The following is a 17,191-nucleotide window of genomic DNA, read 5'->3' as shown; positions in this document are numbered from 1 at the left end:
CCAATTTTGAATAACCAGATTTGACATCAACATGCACATGCCTTTCATACATTAATCCTCTTTGATGACACGCCTCTAAGATATATTTTTATGCACATTAGGAGGTCTCACTTGTCTATCTTCAGCTCTGATGAATTTATACTTTGTATCTTCGGATGCTTATGATTTAGTTATTCTTGAAGACATTCCAGACGGCTTCGCCTGGGTCATGACATCTCTTCATGTACTTCCTTTGACACACATTTATTTGCGTTTCATTTTTCCTTATATTTCATCAGCTTCACGAGAGTTGGCTAGCGTCAGACGAATTGTTTTCCAGCCAAAGTGTTTTAATATATTTTAATATTTTTAATAATATTTTTAAAATTTTGTAATACTTGATATATGCATGAACACATTATGATTTGTTGTGATATGTTCTTCATGATTTTGATAGGGAGCCTTAACAAGTTTATACTAGCTTCCACATGATTTTTATGTAGACTTCCATCTACTCATTAGTATTGCTACTCCATATGACAGCAAGTTTTGCATTAGTAATCATTGGCCTCACCTTTATTATTTTTGATCTAAGCATGATGTATATATAATAGACGTCTAATAGACGCCCTCTTTTTGAGTCAAAATATTTCTTCCTCATGACTTAATAATGACCTTATTTCAGTGTTGAAAACTTGAGGCATTGGACAGAAAAATAGAGCAGTCATGATATGAGAACTAGATCATTACCACACATACTAACGCCTTGTTCCCAACATTTTTCAATATACATTTTTTAACATTTTATAACACATTGATGTTTATAGTCTACATTTAATCATATGGGTTGTATATTTATTCTATACACCCACTCACAATAGTTTGGTATGATATTGTTTGGGAGGTTTTGGCTTATGATTCTGTTGATGCCATTTTGATGTTGGAACAGATTGTTCTGTGTTCCTAGTTTATGCATAGATGGAGACGCTTTTAGTGTTTCTCCATCAACTTCTTGGTTGACAATGAGACTCTTACAGTTTTCAGGATAGTTTTGAGTGAATTACTAAGAAGCGCGCACCACGCTAATTCATTCATATACATTTTTACACTGTTTGTATATTCTTATACAATTTTAAATGCTTTCGAGATCAGATCTCGATTGAGATTTATTGAAACAGAATCAACAGCTTTACATTATAGTGACTCTGGATCTGTTTCTTTGCTTGCTGTGTTTTTTGCTTTTGCTTTTGTTTCTTGTTCTGGATTTATGCTTCAATTGTTTTAATGTTTGCCGATTATTGAGAACGGATGCTTTTGCCTACAGATAGATTGCTTAATTGCTTAATTGCTTGATCACTCTCTATTTGAGAGATGTTACTTACCAAGAGTATATAAGCATTGCCATCCAAACTGTTTGTGTAAAGGATCTGAAGAAGCGTGTTTTTATACACGTGAAAGCGCTTGTCTGAATAAAGAAAAACCTTGTTTTATCCATTTATTGTGGTGGTCCGATTCCAATTTGTCTATAGTATCTGAGGAGGCCTGGATTAACAAGTCATCTAAGCAGGGAAGAATCTGGATTCCCTGTGTTTGGCAGAAGGCGATTACTGGTGCCAGACACTTTGTGAAAACTCATGGGGATGTGGAAAGACAAAGCAGTACACTAAAAGTGGGATGACCCAGCACAAAACCAGAGGAATCTCCTGCAAGTGGGTTGAATTGGAATATCAAGGTAGGCATCTTTTAAATCTAGAGATATGAGTAAAGCTTGAGGCAGAATGAATGAAAGCAGAGTGTGTAGGGAAAGCATTTTGAAAGCTGACACTTTTAGAAATGTATTTAGTAGAGAGAGACCCACTATGGGCCTCCATTGCCCTTCTTTCCTTGGTACTATCAACATTCTGGAGTGAAAGTCCTTTCCCATAAATACCTAGAGTACTGGCTCAATTATGATTTCTGCCTGTAATTTCCACAGGATGGGTGGAAGCAGGTGGAACTGGTTGTGGGAAGAGGGGACATGCCATTTAGAGGACAAATTTCCATCTAAGACATGGGCTAGCTCTTTTTTATAATAGAAGGCACCCATTGGTCTGTGGTAATCTTTTCACAGGTAGAGATTGACTGGGTGAGCCTTTTTGAGAGGGGAAGAGCAATGGTGGGAGGTAGTGTGGGAGAGGATACTTTTTAGATAGTCACAGGATTTGTCTGCAAAGGCAGACCTCCCAATGTAGGAATCTCTCTGTGATTTCTCTAGGAACCTCCTTCTGGGAGCCTTCCTGTGTTTCTGGCTGTGCCTAGGATCTCTTCTAACAACAGAGGTGAGTCTTGTTGGGTAATTCCTCTGGTGCCTGCGTACAGATGTTAATAGAAGCTTTCGGCAGTCTTCCATGGTTTTTCCCTGTTCTTGGAGGGTTTTGAAAAGATTAGCTGCTTGAGATCAAGATAGGAGATTTTTGCCTAAAGTGGAATCTAATTTTAGCTTCAAAGTCTTCAGGTATGAGTTGATTGTGCAACCATGCACACCTGTAGAAGACAGAACCAGTGGCAGCTGCTTTGGACAAGGCTTCTACAGCATCATAGCTACACAATGCTGTGTCTGGCTACTTGGGTACCATGACTAAGTACGGACAGCATTTACTATTTTGGGTCAGCTCTCTGTGGATCAACTACCACCTAGTGTATGGAGGTGAGGATGGACTGATATCAAATAATTGGCCATTTGGTTTTGGTAATTTGGCCCTGAATGCCAAAGTCGACAAGGTATAAACCTTTTTACCCCATCTATCCATAGACCTACTAACCAGGCATTGGCATTAGGAAGGAGCTTAGAAGCTTTATCAGAAGAGAGACAGATATTGCAGAGGGGTCTGACACAGGATCTTTAAATACAAGTTTAAGATCATCAGGGACTTTACAAAATCTGTGTGGTTTCTTTGGAGCAGGAAGCTCAGAGTCAGGACAGTAGATATAGATTGAAAGGCACTCTAGAAGGCCTGAAGAATGGGGGGGGGACTGGAGAAGGGGTGGGAGTGCTCACTTCCAAGATGTTGTAGTATCTTTTCTGAACCTCTGTAATCTGCCTGGTTTCCACTCAGTGTTTCATCATATTTACTAATGTCTCTCCAAAAGAAGCTTCACAGGAAAGGTAAAGCTTTGATACCCCAGCCAAACACCGGTGGTGATAAACCCACTCATTATGAATACTACAACAGTAATTTTAGTCAGGACATCAACTGATATGAAGCAAAGAAGGACCTAAGTGACCTAACGTCACATGTGTGATGTAGTGCACTTTCTGTACACAGCTTTGGTACACAGTACAGCAGTGTTTGAATTACAGCATTGTAATTCATGCTGTCCACTGTCTCTTTGCTCTGAAGAAACATTCTGCTTGTACAACCACATTCTTCAGTTATCTTTGAAATTATGGCATTTTCTCTATTTTTTATTTTCTGTTTTTTAATCAGACACCACCCCTGCATTGCATGAAACATATCCCTGACTACAGCTCTGCATCTGTGAATTATGCCCATAGACCACCCCTACACAGTGTGAAACGTATCCCTGAGTACAGCTCTGCATCTCTGAACTACGCCCATAGACCACCCCTACACAGTGTGAAATGTATCCCTGAGTACAGCTCTGATTCTGTAAATCATGCCCATAGACCACCCCTACACAGTGTGAAATGTATCCCTGAGTACAGCTCTGCATCTGTAAATCATGCCCATAGACCACCCCTACACAGTGTGAAACGCATCCCTGAGTACAGCTCTGCATCTGTAAATCATGCCCATAGACCACCTCTACACGGTGTGAAACATATCCCCGAGTACAGCTCTGCATCTCTGAACCATGCCCACAGTTTATATGTCAAACACTCTCTGTCATGCTAGCTCTGTGGCACAGAGGAATAAAGTTCTGATTATGACCCACATGACCTGACACTACTTAGCAGTTTAGGCACAATGGAACAGCTGGGTAGGAAAGGATGGAAATGAGTGATTTATGTCAGCCTGCCTGTCATGGCTGTACAAAGATGATGGGTCAGGTCAGTCCAGTGCAGCTGTATAACTGTAGGATTTCATGTTTACAATGGCTGTAAGTCTGAGGATATAAGCTTGATGAGTCCAAGCTGGTGATGCTAGCTACGTGCGTGTGTGTGTGTGTGTGTGTGCGTGCGTGCATGCATGTGTGTGTGCGTGTGTATGTGTGCGTGCGTGTGTATGTGTGTGTGCGTGTGTGTGTGTGTGTGTGTGTGTGTGTGTGTGTGTGCGCGCGTGTGCATAGCACACACACACACCATGGTGAAAGCATGGCATGTTCATAAATGATGTGGCTGCCTGCATAAACCACCAGGGGCAAAGTCAGGGCCACGCAAAAGAGAAAATTCCAATGACTGCATGCACGATGGCACCATGATCAGCTCTCCCCCATGGGGTGAAGGAAGACTGATCAGTGATGGGGCTTAATGATCAGCAGGCATTAGGGCTTCAGATATTTTCTCTTTCATGCCCTTTGCATCTTGTACAGATATTGAGGGAAAGAAGACTATCTGGGAAGCTGGACAGCATTGCTTAAAACAATATGTTTTCAGTTACTGCCATTAGGCACCTTGATTGTATTTCCAAAAATAATTCTAAGTGTACTTCTCCTGCTTCTTTATATCACAGCGGTTTTTGTTTTTTTGGTTCATGGTTTTGTTACTGTGCTTTCTGCTTTGATCTTTGGTACATATATTTCCAGATATTAAGTGAGGCTGTTTGGTTAAGGAACAGGTACAGGTTAATATCTAGAATATCGAGGTTTCAAGTTGGGAAAACACAAGGAAAACAATTTTGGTCTCCAAATTTGCAATTTAAATATTCTTTTTTTTTTCATCTTGCATTATTTGTAATGCAAACTAGACAGCTGACTATCAGAGAGATCCATATGCAGTCTAGGTTTCGCATGGTCATACTTATAAAAGTTAATATTGTTGTAATCAAGCAATGTTATGTAGGGCTTACCAAGGGATCAACTTATTTTCCTGTCACACTGCTGATTATATGATCAATTTATGACTGACTTAACTTAATAACCCAGTTATGTGTGCTTTAGAAAACCAACAAAAACTGTAAATAGAATTTTAACTGACTGCATTGTTGAAGAGTTGCAAACTATGACGACAATAACTGACCTTGTATAATTTAAACATCAGGTCAAACTAAACATATTTTGATGAGTTTTGATGGTGAAGCAAGTATTAGAACATCAGAATTCAGCAAGGTAACACAAACTAGCAAAGCAGACTATATAGCAAAGAGTGAGAACAAGCTGAATAGCACCTTTAATGACAGTACTCACCCCCAAATGTTGCCATACTTTTGATAGCACTCCATGTCAAACCGGTACCAGCCCTAAAAAAATATTTTAACATATAATTTAGTATCATAGTAGTTTAACGTGCAAAATATAATATTCAGCTGACAAACAATATCTCATTCTGGAGGAATGCTAGCATTTTCCATACTGTACCTGTGTCCAGATTTAATTTCTTTCTAGCTACAGCAAATCCATAATGGAACAAATGTAATACAGCTTAGCACACAGTAGCATACATCAAGAATTGTGGGCAGAGAATTTAAATCGAGGGACGACACTCAGTGGTAATTTTTTTATTTACAGAAAGACAGCTTAGAATAGCAAAACCGAGATAATTATGTTGTCTTCCACATCTATACCTCCTTTTTTGTATACTTGCATTTAATGCTCATACATTTTTATGGGATCCAGACACTTTTTTCTGGATGGCTTTCTTAGTAAGTGATTGAACATTAATAATAAAGATACGTAAGAAAAGGCAAAGTGTAAGTAATAGAATGACACTAAGTCTGTTAGGCAAGGTGCAAGTAACAAAATGACTCAAAGGCTGTAAATCTAGGATGTCCTGCATTGGAGATTATTAATCACGGTTTGTCATTTGTTATTCATTCTTTCAATAACTTGTGGAATACATTTGGCCTCATGGTTAAGCTTATAATGACCCTAGTGGTCACTGACCTAGTATACACCTATGAACCGACATACATAACATAGAGAGCCTCATGTTATCGAAGGGCATTGTGTGAAATATCTAGATTGGAGACAGGGAAATGCATTGTCACTGTCCATGTACAATACACTATATTGATGATTTTGCTAGGTGTTTACTAGTAATTATGACGTTATGCTATATTTCCATGCAACTATTTTTTTTAATGTCTCCAAGTGTTTAAGGTTTCTAATACCGTGGCAGAAACGGACCCTGTTCCTAATTCAGGGTACAATTAAAGTTCATGAAAGTAATACTGCTTCAGACTTTGATGTTTGCCAAGAGTGCTCTTCTGAGTTCAGTAATTAACTCCCTCAGTACATAGGACACTACAGGTGCTAGGTTAAGCAAGTTCAGTAATTAACTCTACTTTTTGTCTTTTTTCTTCAACTATATCTTTTTTTCTCCTACTTTCTTAACTACTGGTATAAGAACAGCTGTTTGATCACTTATCAGTAGTTCTTCATTTTCAGTATTTCATTGTAATTCATGTTTCTACACACCGCGGTGGTACGGCGGTAGCATTGTTACCTCACAGCAAAAGGTTCTCCTGTTCGATTCTCGGCTTGGCTTGGGAGTGCCTTCTGTGTGGAGTCTGCATGTCCTCCCCGCAGTTGGGTAGCATTCGAAAGACATGCGTGCGTAAATGGGTGTGCCTTCGTTGAAGGTTGGGCGTCGAGCTGGCACCTCGGCATTTCGTAAAAAATCTACTGCCAATTATTAGTGGACCGGAGTTCCGCTGTGGCGACCCCTTACCTGGAAAAAGCCGAAAGACACACAAACATTGTAATTCATGTTTCTAGTGCTCCAGCTATAAGATGGAGTGTTTACATCATCCCTAATATAACAGTATTGTCACACTAATGTGCCTTTCGATGTACAGACCTCCAGCCATAAGTACATCACAACTAGTGAAGAGATGTGCAACTGTTTACAGTTCTGTACTGCAGAACGTACATGTGTCTTTTTCTCCCAATTTTCCTACACATGTAAATTAGTATGTATGTAGTCTAGTAGTTTGAGATGCCTTTATAAAACTTTCAAATTCTGGTTTAAATTCTCCTCTCCTTGATCAGCATGTGGTTGATCAAAATGGTTCTCTATACTTGACACTACAATTGTGGATTATTCAGTTTACCTTACTTTTTTTTGGTCACAATATTTATATTCCAGTTTTTTTTTTTTTTTTTTTTTTGTTTTGAGTTTTTTTGCACTTTCAGCTGCTAGCTGTTCTTATTTACTTATGATTTGATTCCCACACCTACTCCCTTCCTAAATGCTTTGTCAAGTTTGAGCAAAGATGTCATCTTTGTCTTGTTTTTGTCATGGTTTGGAACTTTCACTGTGTATGGATCTGAAGATGTCAGCAAATATGCATGTAGTCCCACAACTACAGACCTATACATACAGTCAGAAGAAGGTGAATATCTCCTTCAGACAAAGTGCAGTGTAATTTGACCAGGTACTTTTTTTATAAATCATTTGAAAAGGATGAAACAGTTTTCTTGTTTTCCTCTCCACCTAATCCCAACACTTATTCGGATCAGTCAATCATATCAAAGCTACAAGTTAGAACAGGAAGAACGAACAGTTGCATTACACTTACTATAACTGTAGATGTTTGAGTAGCTCAGTGCTGCAGTATGGATCCTTGAGGTTTCCTGGCATGCAGAAGCCAATGACTGATCCAGTTCTCAGAGTCTTTGCATCAACCCTAGCTTACGGGCATTGAGATTCCAATGTTTGGAGATCATGGCATAAAAAAGCATTTGTCAGCACCATCTTAAAGTCTTCTAGGCTATGGACCTCAGTCCTGAGCCTGACGACAGCACAACTGTCTCATTTGTCTAAAACTTGAGAAAGAATGACTGTGTACTAGAAGGAGAGGAAGGGAGTACAGGTGCGGAATAATGACAATGAAAGATTTGAAGTACCTTCCCCAACCCCCAGCCATGGAGGCTAGGCAGACAGAGAGAAAGAGGGTGAGAGTTGGTATTGCAACATTAATCTGCTCAAGCATCTACAATTACGTTAAGTGCAGTGCAACTGTACTATCTTCTTTGTAGTCAGTGTTGCAGCACTAATCCTTGGGAGCACTCCCAGAGCTAAAAATTGGGAGGTAGGCTATCTGAGGGCCCCTGAGACAGAAAGTTCAGTAAAACAGCAGTAGTAAAACCTGCCCCAGCTCCGGATGCAGTCCCTAAATGGTAGTGCTTGATAAAGGTGTGAACTGAAGCCAAGGTGGTAGATTCCAAGATAGCGTGGGCTAGGGCACCTTTTAAGAAAGCAGTGGTGGCCACTCTGAGTCTCATCGAATGTGTCCTGGCAGATGTTGGTTATCATTGTCCACAATGAATACAGCAAAAGGTAATACAATTAACTATCCATTTGGAAATTGCCTGCTTGGAAACAGCTTCTTTTCTCTCTGCAAAAGCCACCAAAACTTGATTTGCTCTATTTGTGTACTATGTTTAGCTAAGGTAGCACCTGATCTGTCCATGAACATCCAGGGAATGTAGGATTTATTCAGCTTTATTCTGAGGATTAGAGAAGAACACCAGTATGAGTATAGCATGGTTTATAGAAAACTCTGACGCTTGGGCAAGAAGGATGAGTTAGTTCTCAGGGTAACCCTCTCCCTATGGAATACAATGAAGGGCTCTTTGCACATTAGGGCTTGCACTTGTAGACCCACGCAGCTGACGTGAGTGCTATTAGCAGGATAGTCTTCCATGTGAGAATCTTTGGAGGTGCTTATGTAGTTGGCTCAAAAGGTGGTATGGTAATCTTTTCCAATACACAGTTCAAGTCCCAAGAGGAATCTCAGGTGTATTACCCTTTTAGGAATAGTTTCAAATGGGGTGAGTATAGACACAGCAGGAGAGCAAAGAATGCAAGCAGAAACAGCAGATGCATGTACCTTAACACTTGAATACGAAAGGCTGTGCTTAAATAATTCTTGCCCTTGGATTCTGTAGAATGGTCTCCTTTCACCAGATTAGTTCCTTCTTCAGGCAGTGAAGAAGGGGCACCAGGGTTGGGTTGTGAGTGTTGTTCCCATATGTTTTTTAGGAACTACTGGAGTTTTCTCATGTGCACTTTTGGAAGACGCACCATTAAGATACAGGATGCCAAGCACCCCAATGCCATTAGGAATTCCCTTGCTGTGACTGTTTTTCTAATAGATCCTGCAGATACTTTCTTAAATAGGAGACCTTGTCTTAGAAGGTCGGGGCATTTTTTGGAGGTGGATGAAGAAGTGCTGTGGACAGACACAGCTGTTCTCTGGTGGGCAATGGATTTTTAGATCCCTCAGGTCTTGTGCCCTGATTAGCTTGCCACTTTCTGCTCTGTCTTGGTCACTTTCCCCAGAGATTATTCCCTTTTTTTTGCCTTGGAGTCAGTGACCAAGATTTAGATGGGTAATTCCTGTTGTATCTAGGTCTGGGAGACAATAAAATTATTTAACGGTTTTAATTTGTTTCTCTTCCTTATCCAGGTTTTCAAAAACTTTCTCAGCAAGTGTATCAAAGAGGAACTCCTTATTCAGTGGGGCAGCAAGGCGTTCCTTGAGTTCCACAGTTACTTGGTCGGAGAAGTGTCGTATTCTCAGCCGGGCATGTCTACACATGACAGAGCCCATAGCAGCTGCCCTACATAATTTATCCAATGCATCATGGCCACATTTGACTGATCTTGCTGCCTCCTGTATGTCCCTCTGCAAGTTCTTGTCTGAGATCCCCTCTGCCTTAGCAACGACCTTTTCTTTTAAAGACTTCACGTACTTTAACATACGAAATTGGCAGTTAAGTGCCCTTATCGCCACGATATCTGATGTGCAAGTCTTTTTACCAAATCTATCAAGCTTTCTCCTCTTTCTGTCATTTGGTAAAGGATGTCTGGCTGCGCCCTTAGGAGTTCCCTTGGCAGGTTCAGTATATACCACTGAGGGATCTGCCTGGTTCAGTATATACCACTGAGGGATCTGCCTGGTTCAGTATATACCACGGAGGGATCTGCCTGTGTGTTCTTGTAAAGGTGCTTGTGGGTGTCAAGCACTACAAAGAAATTATCTGGCTTCTTTAGGGCAGGAGGAAAGAGAGCCAGGTTGCACAGAGATGTCCTCAAAGACATCATCCAGAACAACATGTACAGGTGGAATGTCTAAAGGTCTGGGAAATGGCAGGCTCAGAAGATCTCTGTAATGTTCTGGCCCTGAGAAAAGTCTTTGCTCGCCCAGTTGAATACCTTCTTCATCTTGTGCACAGTTTATCCAAAGGATAAGTCCTAAGACAGGAGATGCAGAGGAAAATGTGTGATCTGAATAAGGGAGAAACATTGAGGGGGGAGGTTTTCTGCATAAGACAGTTCTTCCTCATCTTCAGATTCTGAGGAGTATTAGTCCTCCTGGGGACAGACATCTGTGGCAGGCTGAACCCCAGGACTTCATGAAATTCATGAATTCCTGGGCTAGATTAACCAAATCCTTTGCACCAACATGGATAAAATAGGCTGAGTTAATGTGGGCTGGGGCAAGCTAATCAGCCTCTTGGGTTTGGATGTAGAGGGTTTTGTAATCGAAGCCTCAGAAAGTATAGTTGTGTACACCTACCATAAATGTAGATGTTCGAGTGTCTTCACTGTTGCAGTCATGACTGTAGGGTTCTCCCCTGCCGGCAGGCAGCCCTTGGTTGGCCAGAATCCCAAAGTCTGGGTCCAGCGTCGGCTGTTCAAACACGCTCCCTGACGTCAGAGCGCCAGGAGTACAAAGCTGACAGCCGACGCCATCTTCTCCAGTTTTTCGTGCCCCAGATGTCAGGAGTCCCAAAATGAAAAAGGTTCCATAACCTATGCAAATACACCTCAGAAGAATGGTGAAAAAAGGAACTACACAAAAGTAAAAACAAGAGGGGACAGGAGGGAGGGAAACCCAGACTGCAACAGTGAAGACACTCGAACATTTACATTTATGGTAGGTGTACACAACTGTACTATGTTCATCGTGTTTCACTGTTGCAGTCATGACTGTAGGGTAGCATCCCAAAGCTGAAAGAAAGGGAGGTGGTCATAAAGAAGAAGGGGCGGCTAAAAGGCCCTGCAAGACTGCAGAGGCAAAGCCTGCCCTAGACTTACAGTAGAGAGGTAGATTGTAGTGCTTAGAAAAAGTATGCACTGAACTCCAAGTTGCAGCTTCCAAAATGTCTTTGGTAGGAACTCCCCTGAGGAAGGCCACAGAAGTGGCAGCAGCTCTGGTGGAATGAGTCCTTATACTCCCTGGGATTTGCTTTCCATGGTGTGAATAGCAAAATCTGATTCCATGAGCAATCCATTTAGAAATGGTCTGTTTTAAAATGGCTTTACCTTGGGAACTTGAAGCATAAGAAACAAACAATTGTTCTGATTTTCTGATGTCCTTGGTTCTGTCCAGGTAAAAACGTAGTTGTCTGTGTACATCCAAGGAATGTAAGATCCTTTCCCCTTTATTTTGAGGAGTGGGGAAAAAGGTTGGCAAGTGGATAGCTTGAATTAAAGCCACTTTGGAAACCACCTTAGGCATGAAAGTAGGTTTAGTCCTTAAAGACACCCTGTCTTGATGAAAAATAATATAAGGTTCCACAGCCATAAGAGCTTGCAACTCTGAAACTCTCCTGGCAGAGGTTAGGGCTAACAGAATAGCTGTCTTCTAAGATAAAAACGTGATGTCAGAAGAGGCAGCAGGCTCAAAAGTAGGCAAGGTTAGTTTTTCCAAAACAAAGTTGAGATCCCAAGCAGGAATGGGAGGAGATCTAGGAGGTCTTAAGTTCTTAGTTCCTCTGAGAAACTGTCTCATGAGCTGGTGGGAAAAGATGGGAGGGTCTGTGTTATAATGAGCAGAAATAGCAGAGGCATGTATCTTAATGGAAGAGAAAGAGAGACCCTTATGTAAGAGATCTGTCAAGTAAAGTAAAATTAAAGTAATGTTAGGAAGAAGTGGATCAGAATCCTGAGCCTGCATCCAGGAACAAAATCTTTTCCATTTTCCGGCATAAGATTTTCTAGTGCTAGGACGTCTGGCTTCTAAAATGACATCCATAACCTGCTTGGGTAGGAAAGAAGAAATCAAAGGCCCTGGATTAACCAGGCCACCAGGCAGAGAGTTCTGACATAAGAGTGTAGAACCTGACCCTGATGTTGGGACAGAAGGTTCGGAGACTGAGGTAAAACCCAAGGGGGCTTCCAGGCATAGGTTTTTTAGCGTTGGATACCAAAACTGCCGAGGCCAATTTGGAGCCAGCAAGATTATCATCTTGGGCTTGTCCTGTTTTATCTTCAATAAGACCCGTGGAAGAAGAGGCGGAAAGGCATATCCCAAGAGGTTCCTCCAACTGAATGACAGGGCATCCACTTTCCAAGCTTCTCTGTGGAAAGTCCTGGTGCAAAAATTCTGTAGTTGATGATTGAGATGGGATGCAAAGAGGTCTATGTGAGGACATCCCCAGACTGCTGTTATCATCCTGAATATTTTGGTGTCCAGCATCCATTCGTGTGGATCCGAAAGGTTTCTGCTCAGGCTGTCTGCCAGGAAGTTTTGTTTCCCTGGTAGAAACTGAGCTTGAAGATCCAGGATTGCAAGCTAGAGCTGTGTTCCATAGGTCCATGGCTAGTCTGCACAGGGGGTAGGAATGAGATCCCCCTTGCTTGTTTATGTACCACATAACTGTGGTGTTGTCTGTCCGTATTAGTAGTTGTTCTGGTTGTAAAAGATTCCTGAAGGCCAATAGAGCTTTCTGAATGGCTAACATGTCCTTTAAATTGATATGCAGGTGCTTCTGATCCTTTGTCCAAAGGCCCTGCAGACAGTTGCCCTGAAAATGGGCTCCCCAAGCATAATCCGAGGCGTCCATGGTTAGAATCTGAGTGGCAGGAGGCAGACAGAAGGGTTTCCCTTTGTTTAGAGCACATGCCCTGGACCACCAAAGAAATTCCTTTTGAAGGCAAGGAAGGACGGAGATCAGTATGTCTAAACTGTGGCAATGCTGAAACCATACACTTTTTAGGTACCACTATATTTTCCTCATGTGTAGTCTTGCATATGGTACGAGAAGGTTGCAGGAGGCCATGTAACCCAAAGCCTGCAGGAATTTCCTTGCAGATAGTTGAGTTAAAGTTGCCTAGGTTTTGAAAGTTGAAGGCAGCTGTTTTCGGATGTCAGAAATGCCATCTGGATTGTGGTGTTTAGAAGAGCACCCAGAAAAGTTATCTGTTGTGAAGGTGTCATATTTGACTTTTTTATGCTTACAGGGAATCCCAGGAACTTGAGGAGGTTCTGTACAAATTCTAGATGCTGGAGTAAGACATCCTTGCTGTCTGCCTGAATTAGACAATCATCCAGATAAGGGTAAATTTGAATTCCCTTGAGTCTGCAGTAAGCTACTACTGGAGCCAGGCATTTGGTGAAGACCCCGGGCGCAGTAGACAATCCAAAGGGCAGACTGCTACAGTGGTCTAAGGAAGCACATATTTTATGAGTGCATTTTGACCTTCCTCTAGGGACAGTATATTTACCTACCTCCACAGACAACTCATTAAGAATTTATGGGAATGGAGGAAAAAATACAATTGCTCTTCTCAAAGGTACTGCTCTGTATATGGAAAATTTGAATATTATAATAAGCAGAGGTTGGAGGTGGGCTTAGGATCTCTCATTTACCAAGTATGAGGAGGTATGCGGTAACCTGTGTTAAAGTGATGGGCATTTCCTCAGCTTCAGGCATTAACAGTAGGGTAGCAAGGGAGGGGTGAGATGGGCAACTGTCCCAGGGGCAAGGTATTGGGGGGAACCAGATGATCTTGAGCCTTCATTAAAGCAATTCCGGCTTTTAAAAGCCAGTATTACATTTAAAGTGAAACCTGAGAGCTGTAGCACTGTGTGTGGTGCAAACTGTAGCAAGTGCATTGTATCAAACAATTTGTTACATTTTAAAAGGAAAAAAACATTTTTTTTGTTTTAAGTAAAACCTGAGCACTGTAGTGCACCATGCAAGCAGGGTACAGTATAAAAATATTTTTTTTTTTAAATAAAACAAGCACCATAGTGGTCTGTGCAAGCAGGGTGTACAATGTAACAACAGTTTGCTACATTTGCAGCAGTTTGCTACAGTTTAAAATGAATTAGTTGAGGGTGGGTTGGGGGCAGGGCATAGAAATGGGACCTGAATGGCTGGGGCAGGAAGGAAGGTAGGTGTTGTGCATCTGGCCACTTGGTTAGTGTGCCAGTAGAAGGAAGGTCTGTTTTTTATTTATTTACTTATATTTTGCTCTTCAGTGGAAGAGCTTGGGGGGGTATAGATCTATATAGATCTAAGTGTAATAAGCTGTTGACTTCCAATGTATGGACTGGCTTATTACAGGGAAGTTTTTTTTTGTTTTTTGCTCATCACTTGAAGAGTGGAGGGGGTGGAGTGCTGGTTCACAGAATAGGCCCAGGGCACTGGTTGAACCAGCTACGCTTCTGGGCATTATGTCTGAAGTTACACAACATATGTACTATTCTGATAGATATAAATCTAGATGTTTTAACAAATTCTATATAATGACTGAATATGTTTAGAAAGTTAAGAAAGGGAAGTTACAATGAACAATCATGTCAGATTATGTACCTCTGAAGTGTTGTTTATGTACATTAGTTTGTCTTGTCTGAAAAGATATTTGCACTTACCTGCATACTTTTTAAAAGCAAGAAACCTTTGTTCTCTGGTGCAAGGAATGAATATAAAGTGATATGACTATATTAGGACAGGGTAATCAGAATTTGATGCCAACTGGGAAAGATTTAATGTAAAACCCAAAACAGAGGGAGAAATGATGTTACTACTTAAAGTATACAAACAGCCAGGTCATATTTCAAAGTTAAAAAAGATCAACTGATATAACTGCAAAATAAAGCTCAACGTTTAGAATGGGATGATACAATTAAAGGAGAAATGAAAAAGGTGAAATATGAGGTTGAGGTGATGACAAAGAAATACAAATTTTCATGAAAGAGTTACACATGCTTTTGTTCACCATGCTGCAGTAAAAGACAAATGCTTTTATAACTGACTTGATCACCAGAAAGCACTTGCAGTATGGACAAGACAATAAAACACTGAAAGAATTGCTGATCGTTTGAAAAATGAGTTTGATGTATAACAGAGACCCATTTATGATACAGAACCAGATTTAGCAGTATTGTGAGTGGTTATATCAGACACACAAAAAGTGGGATTAAAATGAGTATGAAAATTGTGAGCTTTTTTGAAAGGTCTATGGTTGCCATGGCTAGTTCAGAGTGAGTCGGATGCAATAAAGGCTCATGTCACCCCAAACTGGAACTGGCTGAAGCTCTTAAGAGGTAGACTGGAGGTAAAACTGTGGCTAGCAATGTTCTACCAATAAAATTCTCTACTATTTATAAGGAAAAATAAACACCAAGACTTGTACAACATTTTCATGCAGTATCAGAAACAAAGGGAATACCTTTAGTTTGGAAGGAAGCAGCACTACTGCTGATACATTTTTCATCTTCTTATCTATTCATGTAATAAATCATGATTACTAATTGTTTACGGCAATTATGGCAAAAAGAATGACAAAATACACACCTCAGTTAGTTGGTAAGGATAACTGTAAATTCAGAAATATACCCTAATACTGACATTATCACAAACTTTATAACAAAAAGAAGAAATTTCAAACCATCAAACAGATCCGCACACCACCAACATAAAAGGAACTTAAAACAAACAAGTAAAACCTTCAAGCAGATCATCAAGGTGTTCCCATGCCAGGAATAAACCCATGGTTTTACCTGTTTTAAAGATAATCACAAGGCCTTTTTCAGTTACATCAGGAAACAAAGAAATTATGTTCATGATTGTACTAAACGTATGTCCAATGGAGTCCTCCACTTTAGTCCCAGAGTTATTGCTAATATCCTCACAGGCCAATGAAGTGCTAATTTCCTATACCAGCTCAGCCAGGTGTTCTCCCACTACCAACTGTCTCATACCTTCCAAAGTTATCTTGAACCAGGTTATATCCATACCATCCAAAATCAACAATCCTAGCTCCATGGGATCTCATAATATCCCTGTCAGCTAGTAAGTTAAAAAGTACCATTTAACTAAAGCCCTCAAACTTCTTCAATTAAGTATTCTATGGGTTATGTCTCTGAATCATGGAGAATGGTTATAGTGGTAGCATTATATAAAGACAGACACACAACAAACCCTAAAACTGCACCCTATTAGCCTTATAGTTACTGTCTATAGGTTACAGAGTGCATAACTGATAAGTATATCTGATCAATCCCTGGAGCAAAACCGATGTGGATTTAGAAGAGGAAGGATGAGTCTACTTAACCTACTTAAATGTTCTTAAAGGGTCACTGAAGTCCTGGATAATGAAATGATAGTCCACAAAGCGACAGTCCATAATATTTAGCTTGACTTCAGAAAGGTCTTTGACACCATCCTACATGCCAATATCTTAGATAAACTCGTTCAACTTAACATAAACCCATATGCAGACTGCTAAGTAGCCAACTAATTCACAACAAAATCCACATTGTAGAAGAATGGTGTACTAGTAAAGTTCCACAGGAATTTGCTCGAGTCCCCTGCTATTCAGAATCAACATCTCAGAAGTGAAAGCAGATGTTGAAAGACTATGGCAAAGTATGTTTGCTGATGACTGTAAACTGAATTCAATTGTCAACTTCCCCCGTTGGGCACTCGGATATCCCAGCAGTGCCCGAATCCCACCAATGGCTGGTGTATCAGTCAAGACCTCTTTTTAAATGTCAAAAATGCTGTACAGTTACCTTTAAGAAAAATCTCTCTCTCATTCCTCCCGCTACATTATTAGAACTACTCTCAAAACAGAATTATCCAGCATTTTTATAGTCATGACTTTGTTGAAGTTAGGAAGTCCCATTCTATCATCAAAGTCAAACTACCAGTTGATCTATAGCAGCATCTCCTCTAGGTCATGTCATCTTGGTCCCTCCTTAATACAGCCGTCTTTGAGTACAATGCTTCTTTTGTATTGTACATCAAAAAGCACCTTGCCCTCTTTAAATGACCCAAAATAATTCTGACCAAGAAGATTTCTAGACTG

At 40.6% G+C, this 17,191-nt stretch overlaps 1 protein-coding gene across 1 annotated transcript in view; it reads right to left on the bottom strand.

Moving 5' to 3' along the window:
- LOC122816456 (cytochrome P450 3A2-like) overlaps nt 1–17,191 on the bottom strand; it is a 525,311-nt gene that overhangs the window by 378,399 nt on the left and 129,721 nt on the right. The window contains exon 3 of the mRNA XM_044089264.1: nt 5,326–5,378. Within this exon, the coding sequence (XP_043945199.1) occupies nt 5,326–5,378 (53 nt within the window). The remainder of the gene's footprint in view (nt 1–5,325; nt 5,379–17,191) is intronic.

The sequence above is a fragment of the Protopterus annectens genome, chromosome 12.part0 (assembly GCF_019279795.1).
Source record: "Protopterus annectens isolate FY-2018-M chromosome 12.part0, PAN1.0, whole genome shotgun sequence".
In the NCBI taxonomy this organism is placed as follows: Eukaryota; Metazoa; Chordata; order Ceratodontiformes; family Protopteridae; genus Protopterus; species Protopterus annectens.
This window is presented reverse-complemented; position numbering and strand designations above follow the sequence as displayed.